Source organism: Schistocerca piceifrons, chromosome 10, assembly GCF_021461385.2.
Source record: "Schistocerca piceifrons isolate TAMUIC-IGC-003096 chromosome 10, iqSchPice1.1, whole genome shotgun sequence".
NCBI lineage: Eukaryota > Metazoa > Arthropoda > Insecta > Orthoptera > Acrididae > Schistocerca > Schistocerca piceifrons.
In genome coordinates this window covers 51,168,062-51,185,225 of record NC_060147.1, presented here as the reverse complement: position 1 = coordinate 51,185,225, position 17,164 = coordinate 51,168,062, and the positions used below count along the sequence as shown (strand labels likewise).

General features: G+C 38.2%; 1 protein-coding gene across 2 annotated transcripts in view; it reads right to left on the bottom strand.

The window, feature by feature from the left end:
• Positions 1-486: 486 nt before the first annotated feature.
• Positions 487-17,164, bottom strand: part of LOC124719061 (neurexin-4) — a 166,944-nt gene continuing 150,266 nt past the window's right edge. For both annotated transcript variants that reach the window (XM_047244732.1, XM_047244733.1), the window contains exons 20-25: positions 15,526-15,657; positions 11,510-11,689; positions 9,043-9,176; positions 8,539-8,749; positions 7,021-7,158; positions 487-3,646 (exon numbers count right to left, since the gene is read on the bottom strand). In XM_047244732.1, the coding sequence (XP_047100688.1) occupies positions 3,456-3,646; positions 7,021-7,158; positions 8,539-8,749; positions 9,043-9,176; positions 11,510-11,689; positions 15,526-15,657 (986 nt within the window). In that variant the 3' untranslated portion in view covers positions 487-3,455. The remainder of the gene's footprint in view (positions 3,647-7,020; positions 7,159-8,538; positions 8,750-9,042; positions 9,177-11,509; positions 11,690-15,525; positions 15,658-17,164) is intronic.

The window sequence follows — 17,164 nt, the reverse complement described above, 5'->3', positions numbered from 1 at the left end:
TTGGTGCGACTGGATTCAGTGCTACATTTTCATTTTACTTGAATATTCAGTCTGTACAGTTCCCACACACATCATGCACACAGTTAAATTTTTGTCAATGATAAGTGCATTCAAGAGTTTGCCTCTTAATTTACAAGAGCCAAACCTTTCTGTGTGTTCAAATACAAAATACATTGCACATGATTCACTGCTCTAACTCTTCTTGTCACTAATACCATTAGAACTTGTTAATGGAACAATAGTGTTTTTCAACTCAATTGTAGTACAATTATTTGTCACTACACATGCAAGCCCAGAATTATGTTTCGATTTTGCCTATGTACATCATTCTGTCTTAAATAAAATAAAAGCTGATGACACTGCTAATTTTTCTTTAAACTACAGCTGCACGATTTTACAATAAAGTAGGACCTAAACATCATCATATATTTTTGGTCTCTCAATACAGGAAATGCTTATTGGTGTCAGATGAAAAAAAACTATAAATAATATTTCAAATGTATATTTATTACAAAATATAAACTGAAAATAAATCACATGTATACTACTAAAATATAAGACACAACATATGTATAACTGAATTAATAGCTGCCATAATTTGCCGATGCTTCGGCAGTGTGATTCACCAAAATAACAAATATATACAACTACTTGACAAAATAAAAATTAAGAAATAAAATATTTAAATTTCTTCAACTCCAGCATCATAAATTGCATAACGTTATCACAAGTTCCAAAGGCCATGACAAGTCTTAAAATATGCATGTCACATTAGCAAGGCAATGCTCTGTTACACACAGAATTAATGCTTCCTATCCCTATTTGTGAAGGACTAAAATTACCTTCCAGTAACTTATTTTTATTCATTTTCTCTAAATAAAATACTGTAAGTTCTAACAAAGCAATATTTAATTTAAATCTGTGACACAAACCATTGAAAGCAGAGTGTACTTTAAACAAATACAGTGTCTTCACTGTTCTTTTTCCACATAAAAAATATATCTGAGATTATTCAGAGCTGCAGCCTACAAGTAACTTCACAACACTAAATGAGATTCCTTTCTTACAGATTGCACTTATAATAAAAAAAACTGAAGTACTGGATTCTTCTAAAAATCACCACATACTTGCCATATTCAGAAATAGTGGTAGAAACTAGTTCCATTACAGTAAAATAAGAAATTTCCCTTATTTTAACAACGTATTTTCTAGAATTTCAGTCACAACAGTGGTTTTCATCCTAAGCTCATTTTCTGCAAACAGCATCACAGATTTGTTTCACTATAATTACCACATACAAGTGATACTGTTAATATTTTTCTTTGAGCCAAAGATCTGAGTAAGCACTCTGGACAAATAATCCCGTACCATTACTGAAGGACCTCTTAAACACTTGGTGAATGACATAATCTGCATGACTTTCTCTCGTGACGCAAAACTATTATTGTTTTTTTGGTTTGTGCCACATTATCAACCACTGAAAATAATGTTACAACTGGCTGAAGAGAAAATTGTTTCAATGTACGAATTGTAAAAATTGCATGTACATGTTCCACAACAACCATCAGACACTAATAAACTCTGAAAAAGTGCTTGCCTACCTTTCTCAAAATCAGCAGGCTTACTCTTACTTGTGTAGATTAATTAGACATTTAAATATAAGAAACAAAAGAGGTGGCAGATAATACTTTCTCAGAACATTTATATTAAATAAAATACCTTTTAAATCTATAAAATATTATAATGTCTTAGTAATAACACAGTCCAACACATACAGTCATTACACTCCAGCTAAATTTTGCTACAAACTGTGACAGCAGCACTCCAAGCGGAGAGTAAGCTACAATGTCAAACACGATATTTGACAAATGCGAATAGTATCGTTTATATTGATTTGTAAAATAATTTTTTACTAAAGGGAGTGTAGTACTGCCATAAAAATTCTTCCAAGACATTTTCTTCTGAAGCAAAAGTAATTACAATTATGAAAATATTCATGTATTGGGAATGTGTGAATCATTAGACTATATACAAAATTGTTTTGTGTTGAGTTAAGTGTCAATCACAATAAGAAAGGACAACAACAGAAACATATGCTTCTCATGGACGAAATATATGTTTACACTCACTTGCTTTCAACTGAGTAAGCTGCAATTATGCAAGCATTTGAGAGTATTTCTTCATGAACAAATTGTAGATTATATCACTGAATCTGTCAGATTGAGCTGTTTTTGCTTTATTTTATGATGATTCACGTCTCTTGATAATTAAGTAATGCTCAGAAAGCAAAAATATAGTAATCACTTCATTAATTAAATAGAAAAAGAACAAACAACAAACTCTGATCCAATCCTGGGATTTCCTGCCACTGGGGGAGCTAGTCTTGTTTCAGCTACCAGACAGTAACAACTTTCACAGCCGTGAATGTTATGACTGCATGCGTTAGACTGTGGTAATAATATCTGCTTATTGCTCGGGGAAATACTGAAAAAATTAAGTGCAATCATTAATACACAACCACACAAAGTGTAATAAAAATTTTACAGTATAAATCTCTAACAGTGACTTTAGTCACAGAGATACGAAGGCATGCTCACACAGCACACTCAGGTCACAAATTTCAGCTCTGTTGTGGCTACAAATTACAGTTCTGAGCAACAGGTTAGTTTTTAGTGGCAGTGGATGAAAAGGTTATCTTTTTTTAATCAAATTGGAGTTTTTTCACAAAAGTTTATTAAAATCTGGATATGTAAAAATCTTTAATTTAGGGGGGAAAAGGATAGGTTGTAAAGTACATAAAATGGAGGCAGCTGCCACAACCAAACTATACAAGTTACTACAAAACACTGCATTTTACTCAGCAAAATTTAACAGCAGCATTCTAACTGCTTTGTCATTTACTAAATCTGTAGAAACAAAGTAAAAAGAATCTTCTACCTACAGACTGTTTTAGCAAATGACCACAATTTCTTATTACTCAATTAGGTACTGTCAGTCTATAAGGTCCATAATGACAAGGTTGTTTGAACAAATTACCTTCTCTTTTTACTTTTGGTATGGAAACTTTAACTGATATGTAGTAGCAAAAGTTTCAATTCCCAAAAAAAGTACTCTTTTGTTATAAAATGTATACCTGAGGAAACACCAGCCAGTTGCAAATAACTCTACCTCTACACTGCAGCCCAGTACAGAATTCTCCATACAAAACTTTGCACTTTGTCTCTGAAATAAAGCTTGCGATAAAGCAGATATCTTTCACCGACGCTGACTGAATTCGATATAACTCCCTTTTCACTCAAAAGTTTTGGTGTGATTTCTTTGTGAGATTTCTTCTTGTGAACATTAATAGTGTGCACCTACTACTCCCACACAACTAAGAGCACGGGTCGCATTTGACACAACATAATGACAAACTTCCGAGTCTGCCACTGTCACTACGTGGAACCTGTTTCACTTCAAATAAACCACTCCTTCCTCTTCTCTACTTGGTGGCCTGTCGCCGACTGAACAACAGCCTGATCCGGGTCGAGCGCATCGTCTGCTCCCTTGTCCTCTTGTGTCAAATATTCACCCTTATGTCTGGCCAGGTATCGGCCAATCAGAACAGCCATCAGCACCAAGGCCAAGAAAATTATTGCAAGGACACCTTAAAAGAAAAAAAAGTATAATTATTTTAACTGAAGTTCACTAAATGAACAGTCTGGTAAAACTTTAGCAAACATTCAGAACCAATAAGAGATATCGGCATATATTATATATAAGAATAAACCTCATATAAACATTACACTATGTATTCTATATTATGGAAGGAAACATTCCACGTGGGAAAAATTATATATAAAAACAAAGATGGGGTGACTTACCGAACAAAAGCGCTGGCAGGTCGATAGACACACAAACAAACACAAACAAACACAAACAAACACAAACATACACACAAAATTCAAGCTTTCGCAACAAACTGTTGCCTCATCAGGAAAGAGGGAAGGAGAGGGGAAGACGAAAGGAAGTGGGTTTTAAAGGAGAGGGTAAGGAGTCATTCCAATCCCGGGAGCGGAAAGACTTACCTTAGGGGGAAAAAAGGACAGGTATACACTCGCACACACGCACATATCCATCCACACATACAGACACAAGCAGACATATTGAAATATGTCATAACGGGTAACTAACCTCTGCCCACCCAATTATCAATCTGCAACACACGCCACAAATATGTCCGAAATATCATTCCTAATATTTATTACATAATGTTTCTTGAAAAATGTCAAAGATGATTTTTTTCAGCAGTGTTGTGAAAAACATTAACAACAACTTGTTTCTAGCCATTAATGGTGTTCTGCGTTCAAGCTTCACTAGATGCAGGAAGCAGTGTCATCCATTTTTGTGGTACCATCAGAGCACGAGTACTGCTTACAGAGATTGTGACTGTACACGATTTTTGAAATAAAAATTACGTAGCTAAAGTATGATTAAGAAAAACTTTGATCGCTGTTTATACATTAGAATGTCTTAAAGTTTCGTTTACAATGACATAGTAATAAGGAATCAGTACATAGAAGTTGGACCTACTTCCAAGAACAGAACACCGCCAATACGAGAGCTACAGCCGCAAACCAATCATCACGTTTGTGTCTGTTTATATCAGGTTTATTCTTATGATGAACGGAGTATATACAAGTATTATATTTACTGCTACAGGTCATAAACTTGCCATACCATATTGGGGGAGGGGGGGGGGGGGGGGAAATTTATATTTTAAGAAAAATTGGTTCAAATAGCTCTGAGCACTATGGGACTTAACATCTGAGGTCATCAGTCCCCTAGAACTTAGCACTACTTAAACTTAACTAACCTAAGGACATCACACACATCCATGCCCGAGGCAGGATTCGAACCTGTGACCGTAGCGGTCACACGGTTCCAGACAGAAGCACCTAGAAACGATCGGCCACAGCGGCCGGCTGCAAAATACAGTATAGTGGTTGGCAGTGAGAGATGTTTACAAGATGTTGACCAACTGCATTTGTCTAACAACATTAGTGGTAGCAAGTTAAACAGTGCACAACGAATTATAAATATATATGACACGATATAGAGTGGAATGTGCAATTAAATTCAGCTGTGTTTTTAGTTGCCAATCTAACCATCACCTCAGGAAATGTGAATGGTTTCAGAGGTGCCAAAGTAGGAATGAAAAAGTAAATGCTGCTTCTTTCACTCACAGCAAGTAAAGCTGTTCTCTTACACAAAATAATATTCCAACAAATCCCATTTAGTTCATGTATTTTCCTGCAAGAAGCAGTACATCAGCAAAAAATTTGAAACTATACTCCAATTAAAATTATTTGGTCCCTGATGTCTGTCACTTGCTGCTACAATGTTGCCACAGTGGCTACCAGCTACCACTCGGTTATAGGTGACACAGAAACACAATGGATCAGTTCACAAATGCCGTTAACGTGCAATGCGGAGGCAGTGTCGGAAGCACCCACTGTAATGTATGTCAGAAATGCAAGATGGACTGTTGACAACAATAAGTGACCAATGACTGAACTGTGACAGACGAAGCATCTTGTAGACTTTAATTTGAACTCGTGGCTAGGGACCAAAAAAAACACATTTTGTGATAAACACGAAATAGATGCAGATTCAGCTTCAAAATGCAATATTATTTAGTAGACACTATTTCACAGCGAATTCTATGCATATGAACTGTTTTATCTGAGAAAGTGTGTAATAGTTCTTTTGTCTGGATATAAATATCGAAAAAGTAACCAATTTTCAGTTACTGGTATTGTACATCATTTGACGAAACCCAATTTGTGAAGATAATGTGCATAAGAACCTGTTTGCAGAAAAATAAAGTGTAAAAACGCAACAAGGTATCAATGCACAGTCATCTGGTGCCATGCCAAGCACAGTCATCTGGCACCATGCCAACTGTGGACGGTTGAATGGTCTATTTAAGATACACGCCATATAATGCAACGTTTTAGTTCTCAGCCGTGGCACCTAGCATTTTGCAACAAAGAAATGCGTACGTTTGTTTGTTTGTTAGCCAAAGCTCAAAAAATGCAGAAACTTTTAACAAGGCAAATGTTTTGAACTGTGGTTTCATCGAATACCACAACAGGTCGGACCTAAACTATGTCGTTAACAATACACTGCTAATCTCAACAAGCAATTGCGCATAACCGTCTCCAAATGTCTTTTATCATGCGTTGCTCATTGTTTTCTTTTCTTATTTTTAAAAAAGTCAAGTGACTAATCCTGGTCTATCATGTATTTCGATTACCACCCTTACAACACCAGAAGAGATTGATGATCCCTGTAACAACTAATCAGTCCTGCTGTAGGCTGCCACCCTGCTAATGGGAGGTGGGGCTCGTTTCCCTGCACCTCTCCTCTCCCATCTAGCAGGCAAAATTCTAGTTTTTTCTCTTTTTTTTCTTCGTTTTTACACACTTGCGGCTGTCTGCCACTATCGCCAATAATGCGACTGCACTATAGCGACTGGAAAATGAATTCTAACTTTTGTCAGTGTGGTAAAAACTAGTTGTATCTTTGGGGGGGGGGGGGGGGGGTTACATTTTATTTCAGCAAAACTTGAAAATTCTAATAATGTGAAATGGTTTTCAGTTATTTTGTCAGTATATGAATTCTACTTTTTGCAATCAATACTGAGATGACGGTTATACTGAGTAACAGAACACTACAATTTGTCTACAAAGCCAGAAAGGTTTTTGACAATATTATGACAGCATGCCATGGGAAGTATTGTGTGATATTCATGCCATAGCATCACAATCCTATCTGAAATAAAATTATAAACACAAACTGTATCTAAGGAACTAGCATAGTTGACAACAATTGTTATTACATTTCCCCAGATGCTCTGTTGTATTAGCACACATCCCACTCACATTACAAAAATGGTGTTGTGCCTATTTCAGACCCTCACATGTAATCATTGCAGTCAACATAAAAGCTCTGTAGCACTGAAACCCAGACACTCACCTCCAAGTATGGCAGAATCCGTATGGCGATAAATCCTATCTAATACGTCACTGTCGACCATAGGTGGTGGACGAGTTTCTATAATGTCAGGTGGATGAGTCACTGGTTCAACACCACAGAAGTCCTCATTCAGTGGACCTGTTGGTAATACAAAAGAAGTAAACTATGGTCAGTTTGTGTACAGGTTTTGTTCACAACATACTGTTGTGTTTAATGCTTTCAAGAATCGTTTGCCCCAAGCTCAGAACTGACAGACAACTTTAGCCAAGATACACTTCAAACACCTGTGTAGCAATCAAATATTTCTAAAGTGAATGTTATAAAAGTGCTGTTATTGGGTGTCATTTTACAATGCTCTACAACCTATGGGAAGAAGTACAATTTTATTTCTAATATGTCTTTCAAAGTTTCACATATTCACACTACAGCACACAACTACCACCTCTATATACACAAATTTAAATATACCACAAATATGTAAGTCTTGCAAATATCACATTATACTGCATATAAAAAAATACAAATGAGTGCAAAAATCAGAAATCACATCATCATAGAGTGACCAGCACTTGCAATAGATAAGTCGTCATTTAAAATGTAGTAGTTGGAAAAATCACAAGCACCACTCCCAATACTAACTCAGCATATTACCAGAATAAATATTTTTGAAAGCTTCAAAGTTAACAATGTGTAGGTAACATGTTAAACTTTGTTTTAACACCACCATTATATCAACAACAAGATCACTGCAATCAGGAGTGCCTCATTCAAGATAAATACACAAGCTAGTTACAAAGAAACTCAATCTTCATTATTCTATTCGTCCAAGGTTAAATTTCCTTGCGGTTAGTGTTAACAAATTTCCCAAAAACAAAATTTCTATTCTCTACACAGAAAACTACTTAAATCCTACCAAAAAGAGAGATTACACAGACAAATATTTCACAGAATCGCGACCCTCTTTATTTACATGTTGGAGAATGATGTTTAGTACACCACTAAGTATTAGGATACATGTGGAGTTCTCTACTGACTAAGCATTGTCATATGTAAGGAAATGGTTTTGTATCCTGTTAGTGAATTGGTTGAATGAAGACACTGTGTTAAATTTGTCAGCATTTTGCTGAGGGTATTTTAAAAAAAAGAGAGAGGATGATTTAATGAGTTTTCCATAGCTTTCTTGACTGTCTGCACATGAGCAGTTTCGTCACTGCATCTCAAATTGGCCCGCAGGTGGGAACGCAGAACAGCCTGAGCTGCTGTATTTATTGCCTCTTACCACGATTTCATGTTACGTTCAGTTCTGTTATAAGCTTCTACGTCCTCCATATTTACTTATTGATATTTCTTCTAATCATCAGATATGCTACTTATGTGAAATGGTGCTAGCTGTCTGCTCTGTACAAATAAAATTGTTACAATAAATATTTTTCACAGCAGAAGTTTCTAGTTTATTCCTGGGGGAATAATAATAATAATAATAATAATAATAATAATAATAATAATAATAATACTCACTTCCAAGAGACCTGACATTGGGTGGGGCATTCTCCTGGAAAAGCAGTTTGAGAGGGTAAATGTCGTCAAACTCCACACGTGATATGCAGCCAACAAAGCCCTCAGTCATGGACTCATTTCGCCCTATGTACAAGTACTGGATGTTATTGAACTGCGCATCTGCTGAGGCTTTAATGTTGAAATTATATTCTCGTGGCTCGTCATTGTCAACCTAGATTACAAAAGAAATACACTGTTAAACTGTAAGTGATAAGAATAAGCTATTGTAGGTTCTATTTAAATTTGGGCAGAAAAAAGTTTAAAACTACAAAGCCACTGCATTTATCATGAAATTCATATCATAATGTCATTTTACCTTATTTTACATCATTAAGAATTTACTGAAGAATTTTATAATCTGCAAGAATTTGCAAGGCATCTTGGTGAATTTTGTGCACTGCAAGATTACCACTATTATTCATGCAACATAACATAATGTAAAAACTGATGTGAAGAGTTCCATACCTGTAGGATCATTGTCGCACCTGAATTTTTTCTTGATAAGTGAACGTCGTGATACTGACCGAGTCCAAAATGCTTCTCCAAGAAAATGATCTCTTGTCTCTCAAAGCCAAAATCAAATACGACACGCAAGTGACCTGTAAAATGAAAATTTACCAATATAATAAGTTTCAGAACACCAACGTGAACATCAGCAAAACCAAAAAACAAAGAACCTGAGCAGCCATATTCAGCAAGAACATACAAACTTGTTGCCCTATTTGTGTGTGTGTGTGTGTGTGTGTGTGTGTGTGTGTGTGTGTGTGTGTACACAATATCTTTAGAGATTATTAAAAATCCAATTACAGTGAATTTTCTAGACCAGTGGCTGTCAAACTGGGGCTCATGACCAAGTAATCATGTGGCCTGCAGTTCTCAGCCCCCCCCCAAAGAAGACAAAAAAAATTGCCACCCGGTTCAGATACACGAGTGAACCTGGCAGCTTGGGCATGCCAGTGAATTTTTTCCAAGTACCTCATGTGGCTGGTTGCTGCTACTGCTGCTTACACAGCCAACAGCCTCACTTCAGTAGCCAGAAGCAAGAGAAGGTATTAGTCATATGCGACTCAACTGTGCATGTGCATGAGCCCGCTTGTAACTGCTTAAATGAATCTTAATGTAAACTGTTGTGATGTCATGCTCATTGGAGGCAATTTGTCGTTATGAAGCATTGCACAGTCTTCATATTTTGCTGTTGACAGACGCTTGTTCGTGCACTGCTATTTTATATGGTGCATTTCCTTTGCAATTTAAGTTTTATTTTCATTTTTTCTCTCGTTCATGTTTTAATGCTGCAGTATTATTATGCAGTAGCAGGATGCGGTAATATCCTTTGTTAGAGTATCAGTTCTTACCAGTCAAAATTACAAAAATTTAATTTGAAACTTAAGCAATGAAAAAATTTCCGGGTTTTTCCTGGATCTCCTGGTTGTCCCGGATCGTATACACTCTGGAGAGGTAACACGAAGTTACAGGAAGTCTGTGACGTACCACTGAGCAGTCACAGTTCCTTCAATTGCTACCAGCTGTGACTTAAAGTCATATACATGGCTCCTCACGACACCAGCAGCAATATTCCGGTGCCTCTCCAAAACATTGGAAGAATGGGACCTCTCCCCACATTGCTACCATAATCGCTGACAGTGGCGGTCCGGAGTAATGAAGGAGTGCAATTTGCTGCTGAACACAATGTGGCATATTCGTCAGCAGTCTGTGCTTTCCAGTCATGGCAACACTCCAAACACAGCAGTTTGTGTTGTGGTGTTACCAGCAGCCTACGCATGGGACGGTAATTCCCTACGTCTGGTGCTACTATTCTTCGATCAATGGTGTGTTGTAGGTAGTCCATTACCTGTTCTCAGATGGCAGGTGCAGTCGTGAAGAGCTTATGATGCACCCAATGCACAATATGTCAATCTTCCACTGTGGTGGTCAGACTCTGTCGAGTGTACCCTCGTTAATGAGTATGCCTGCCCCTACATTCTGACGTAGTCCGATGACAAACTGTCACATCCAAACATCTCACAAATTTCAATATTGCACAATTTGATCAGCTGGCCAATTGAAGACCCACAATGAGGTTCTTTCCAAAGGGTCACATGCTGATAATGCTGTCTCACACGAATACTCAACATCTTTATGTCCTGGACTGTGAGCACACAACATCTGATACTGTTTGTGTTCCTTACCCGCCCTACCAGACAAAGACACAATATTAAACACGAACAACACTAATGCACTCTGATTGCCATTCTACTAGTTACAGAGATTTTAATCATATGTTCTTCCGGACATGGCCGAAACAACAGACATTACACATTCATATAATTGATTCACCTTGATGGGGAGTCAATCGACAACCTTCAGTGTGGATGTACATTTACATTTGACCTTTGGCAGGACTCTAAAATTAGTGAGCACGGAGGACACGGACGGGGAGACTGCAGAGGTAGTCCGCACATTTGCAATAAATGTTGTGTCCAGGTGGCACAGCGGGTGGCACAACTACCTAGTAAGCAGGAGATCCCGGGTTCGAGTCCCTGTCTGTCACACAATTTCACTTGTTGCTGCAGATTCCTCTCCATGTCTCAATGCAGCTTATTTTGTCAGTTCCTTCCCTTCCCTTCCCCCTCCCACTTCAATTTATGTAGTATCTAATCATTCACAAGCCCGACAATGGTGTGTAAGTGTATGAAGTTACATTTACAACTGACCATGTCTTCTGGGTGCTTCTTTTTTTTTTTTTGTCAGCCAGCATAATTATTATTAACTGATAGCCTCACCATAATAATTATCAACATATTAGACATTCAAAGATTTAACATGAACAAAACACAGAAATATGACTGTACAAATTAAACTTACAGTTTCTGCTAGGTATTGACAGGCAAACACCCAATGATAATCAATATAAATATGATATCTCACTTACCACTGTTGGAAACCATGATTGTGAGGTATTCACCAGTGATGTTGGAGAAGAAACCCAGCAGGAACCCCTTTGGGTTGGTGGTCGTGAATCCGACACGAATCTTTTCTGAAATGGTTGACCTCCAGCTACCCATGAAGTCATACTTAACGATGGAGCTAGATTTCATGACCACACCAATTTCTGAAAAAACAACCACATACTCTGCAACAGATCCTTATCAACAGAGGAAGCTGACTGCCTTAAAACGAAAATTATACATCAAACTGAAATGCTGGGACAACTTTCAGTTAATACTACACAGTTATAACCAGCCGTATTGCATCAGAAGAGCTTTGCCTTCTCTCTACTGCTAGATAATGGATAAAGAAACATAATTCCTCTGCTGGCAGGTAGATCATCCAAAGTAAAAAATCAAATTCAAATATTTCTACATAATGTTTTATATGGGGGTCACTCCAAAAGAAATGCATAATGCTTTTTAGAACATCCAATTTATCTTCTATACCTTCGACATTTTTAAAGTACATTGACACACATCATTTTTTCACTGCCTTACATCACTGTCATTGTCTTGTTCTAACAACACAGGAACTTTTTAACAACACATTGCTTCAGACCAACATCAAGTGCAGCAGCCATCTTCATGCAGTGCTACAACAGTGTGATTTGTGGAAACAGGTTGAATTAAATTTGAATACATGCAGGAAGAATGTTTCTACGTCCTCTGTAAATACTAAAGACACAGACCAAAAGTTGAAGTTTTCAAAAAATGTTGTGCATTTCTTTTGGAGTGACCCTTGTACATTTTACAGAAATCTGTAATAAATAGGTATACACGGTGGTGGTGGTGCATTCTGAAAAGGTAGCAAAATACATTGTTTCAGTCCCTTGTCACACTGTCGCATTACAAACTATAATATTATGGGACAGACTGGCTGGACACAGCTGCCCTTCTTTACGATGTTCCCAAACCTAGCCCTCTTTCCGTCCAGATGATGACCTGCAATCTGGAAAACTAGTTACAGCATTTTCCAACCTTTAATGTGTCTACTGGCAGTACTTTGATTTCAACTCATAATGGTGTCACAGTCATCCATTCTGTTTCAACATAATTTTGAAGGAAAAAAAAAATCTTTTGCTAGCTGGTACTGAATCTACTTTTTGGCTCCGTTATGAAAGAAGTATTAAGTTACAAGTTCTTAGACAAAATATCAAATAAAACAAGACACATACCATGAAAACCTACATTTACCGTATTTACCCAAGTATAAGGCTAGGCATGCATGAACAATTTTCACTATGACAGAGATACCGTGCAGACGTGGGTGCGTGCTTGATTGAAAGATCAGTCAACAAAAAAATCTGTAGGAGAGCATAAAATTACCAACTGCTCTGCACTGGCTGAGATAGTGTCGCACGCTGCAACGCGCATTCATTGTTTTCGAGTGGCAGATTACTGCACAAAACAACTGTTTCTCAAAATGGAAAATATTAATATCGAGAAATTTATTTCTTTGATATAATGTCAACCCACACTGAACGACAAAAAATTGGATTTTTGTAGTGACTGCCAAATAAGGAGAGAAATCATGAATGGAAATCTGAAACTGACACGAAGACTGATTGAACTAACCTTTCGTGAAAAAAGCAAATATTTTTACTAAATACAGCAACAATGTACATGAATTAAATTTATACATTGAACTGTTGGACAAATCATTTTATTGCATAAGCACACACAATGCTGAAGTACAGTTGTTTTACATTTAATATTTCAGAAAGTAAGTTATAAAAAACATTACTGAGAAAAGTGTTAATACGTGCTCATATTGCCAATGAACAGGTCCTGCTGGGGAAGTAGAATACTCAGAAAATATTTATGATTATCTTGAGTCATTTGCTAAGCACATTCACTCATTGCAGAAATATCCAAAAGATAGTTTCCTGCATGAATACTGTCCGAGTCATGTATTTCTTTACTGTCACATTATCTCAGAAAATTATGAAGCATACAACAGGCTTCCACAAAAATCAGCGTTTGTGTTGAGGTGTCAGTGTAATAATCTCCAATTATTTGCAAAAATTGGAAAAGCACTGCTAACCGATTTGATTAATAAATCGGTCATTGGCCAATAAGGAAGAGCTCGATGCTCACTTTCAGCTGAGTAAAATTACGTAGAAAAAAATTTAGAAGGTTGATGCAAAAAATGTTCTAGCTGTAAGCCAAAAGTGCATTTGCATGCCATACGTTGGTGGCCAGAGCAATTTTAAAGTCTTATGCGGTTACCTATTTGTTGGCAGCCAAATAACTATGAGATTAAATCAAATATAAATAATCATACAATGAAGGCTCTCAAGACCAGATGTTTCAGCTGCTGAGAATTCTTCGGACTGCAGGCAAGACTCAGCACAGCCAGGAGCACCTCTGAAGATGTCCAACGTAGCCTTTGACGAAACGTCAGGGATTGAAGAGTTCCATGGACCACGGCCATACAACCCGGAAGAATTCTCAGCAGCTCAAATATATATAAGTTTTTGTTTGTGAGCATTTTGTTTGCAGGACTAGGCCTGCAGGTCTAGATGCTTGGAATGGGCCTTAGGAGTGGACAGAGCTGGTTATTCTACACTTGCAACCATTTCATCAGCAGTGTTCACAATGTCAGCACAACATGTGTCAGCACTGCACAATGCATAATTATAAAATTTCTTGCTCATAAACAACATTCAAGCGACAAAACTTTTTTGGGGATTGACTGTTCAGGGACCAAACATTGTCAAAGACTTGTGTGGCCTTCTGGCAAAAAGAGTGGAAGGAAGGATGAGAACAAGTGGAAAATCAGGAACACACTCACCATCCTCAGACCAGCATTATGGTCGAAAATATTCACACACAGTTCGAGACATTCTTAAAGACGACTGATGGGTAAGTATGTCTGAAAATGCAGAATGGGTTGGAATAAGTTATGGGAGCTGTCAAGCTATCGTCACAAAAGGCCTAAAGTTCCGTAAAGTGTGTACCAGATGAGTCCATCGCCTGCAGATCAGAAGTTGAGACTTTTGGAGGTCTTTCAGAGGTTTCCACCAAGGGTTGAAAAAGGTGATGCATTTTTGAGTGGAACCATCACCTGTGATGAAACAAGAGTCCACCACTACACTACCGACAGGAAACAAGCCGGTATGGAATGGCGAAGGAAAGGGCACGCAGCCCAACTAACACCCAAGACAAAACTGTCAGCTGGCAAGGTTCTTTCAACCATTTTCTTTGCTCGACAAGGCACTTGACTCATTAACATTTTGCACAAGCAATGCACAATCAGTGCTGCATGTTGCTGTGACCAGCTGCACGAGGTGATGCCTGCGTATCACCGCAAAAGACCAACCAATTCGAGAAGCTATCTTCCTCCTAGACAATATCATGCCCCATACTGCCTCTCTAATAGTCTGAAAACATCAAGAAATTCCTTGGACGCAATTTGATCATAGCTTGGAACTATTGCTCTGCAATTTTAGTTTATTTTGGTCACTTAAACACACTTGAGGAAAGGCAATGATTTGAAGATGACAAGGGCATACACGAATTTGCGCCAACTGGCCCCCTACTCAACAAGCTTCATTCTATGAAGCAGCGATAAAAAATTTTCCTTCTTCCTAGAAAAACTTATTTCTAAAGCAGAAAACTACGCAGAAAAATAAATTATATTTGAATTAATTTTTAAAAAATAAAATACCATTTATATTTGATCTACCTTTGTAATTTTGTATTATTAATACAAATCAATATTTGTTTTCATACGTGTGCATAACTTTAAACACAACTGTAATATTTTTTGGGATGAAATTTATAAGAATGCTGTACATTGCTTTTTGAATTTATTTTATGGGAGAGTTCTGCTAAAATTAATTTTACATTTAACATCACTGTAGTAAGTAGTACATTGCAGACCAGAGTATAGTTGAAATATGGGGCTGCAGAAGACAACTGCAACAGTAGCACCAGCAGCAGCAGCCATCCTTACCATCAGCACAGATGGGCCCTTTAAAGGCAGTCCACCTGCAGTCACACCAGTAGCTATCGTAGCCTTCGTGGCACGTCCCATTGTTCAAGCACGGACTGCTGTCGCACTTGCCAATACATCCTGGGCTTACACCTGTCAATGCAGAACACTTAGTAAAACACAGACTTGTAATATCACAGAGCACACATGCACATAAGTGTGAAAGGAACAAAAGAAACTCAGGGGGAGTAAGACAGGCGAAGGGGTTTCAAAGTGGAATCTTTTTCCAAATATGGAGTAAGTCCTATCTCACAACTAAACATTATAATCAGAATGAGATTTTCACTCTGCAGCGGAGTGTGCACTGATATGAAACTTCCTGGCAGATTAAAACTGTGTGCCAGACCAAGACTCGAACTCGGGACCTTTGCCTTTCACGGGCACGTGCTCTACCAGCTGAGCTACCCAAGCACGGCTCACGACCCATCCTCACAGCTTCAATTCTGCCAGTACCTCGTCTCCTACTTTCCAAACTTCACAGAAGCTCTTCTGCGAACCTTGCAGAACTAGCACCCCTGGAAGAAAGGATATGCGAAGACATGGCTCAGCCACAGCCTGGGGGACGTTTCCAGAATGAGATTTTCATTCTGCAGCGGAATGTGCGCTGATATGAAACTTCCTGGCAGATTAAAACTGTTGTGCCAGACCGAGACTCAAACCCGAGTTTCAAACATTATAATGACCAGTAAGAACAGACCAAAAATAACAAGGGACTCTGATACCAATAGTACCATCTTCAAAATTAAAAGCTACTGGATTACAAAAGTGTAAAGTACAGTCCTTTACAATCCAAAAGAATCCTCACTCTACTAAGAAAAAACAAATTACAGACGATCAGATTTCAGGATCATAGGTCAAAACAGCAAAGAATCAGCATTTCACCCTTGCGCACACTCGCATAGTCGTATTCTGCATTCACATGTACACAATCACGGTGCAGTGAAATATCAATAATAGTAAATGCATAGTTTGTACGATGTCAAAATTATGAGAGTTTATGGCTATTATAATTCTTAAATCAAGTTGTACTGCAGTCACTAAGTTTTCTGTGTTACTGAATTACAGTAGATCTGTTGCAGCCACATGTGAGGCAAGTGGGCAGGCACAGAGGTGTTGATATGCAGTTTCACAACTGAGCCCCTTTGCACACCACAAGACAACCGGGTTAAGGTGCGCAATTGTAGTGACATCACACAAAGGCTGTGTAATGCCCGATCGGCCTGCGGTTTATTTCCTCACCGTTGGGACACAGAGATGTTGACCAGTACGTGCCCGGAAGCAGTGTAACGGCACAACAAGGTTGCAACTAATTGCTATAAACACACTCTGCTTCTAGCCACTTACGTGCACGCTGGCAGCACCCTCCACGACATCGGGCCCACATCTATCTCCAACGTGCTACGGGCCAGTAAGCAGCTGATGCAGTTCTGGGCAGCCAGCTCCAACAGACCAGTTTACAATTTAAAGTCCGGCCCACAGACTTAGGTGACACAACAGGGAGCCGCCCCCCAGGCACCACTGAATTTCTGCCTCAGAGGGCAGCAGTTCACACCCACAGCAATACTGCTGCCGTACCTCCGAACCAGGGTGAGCTTCTAAC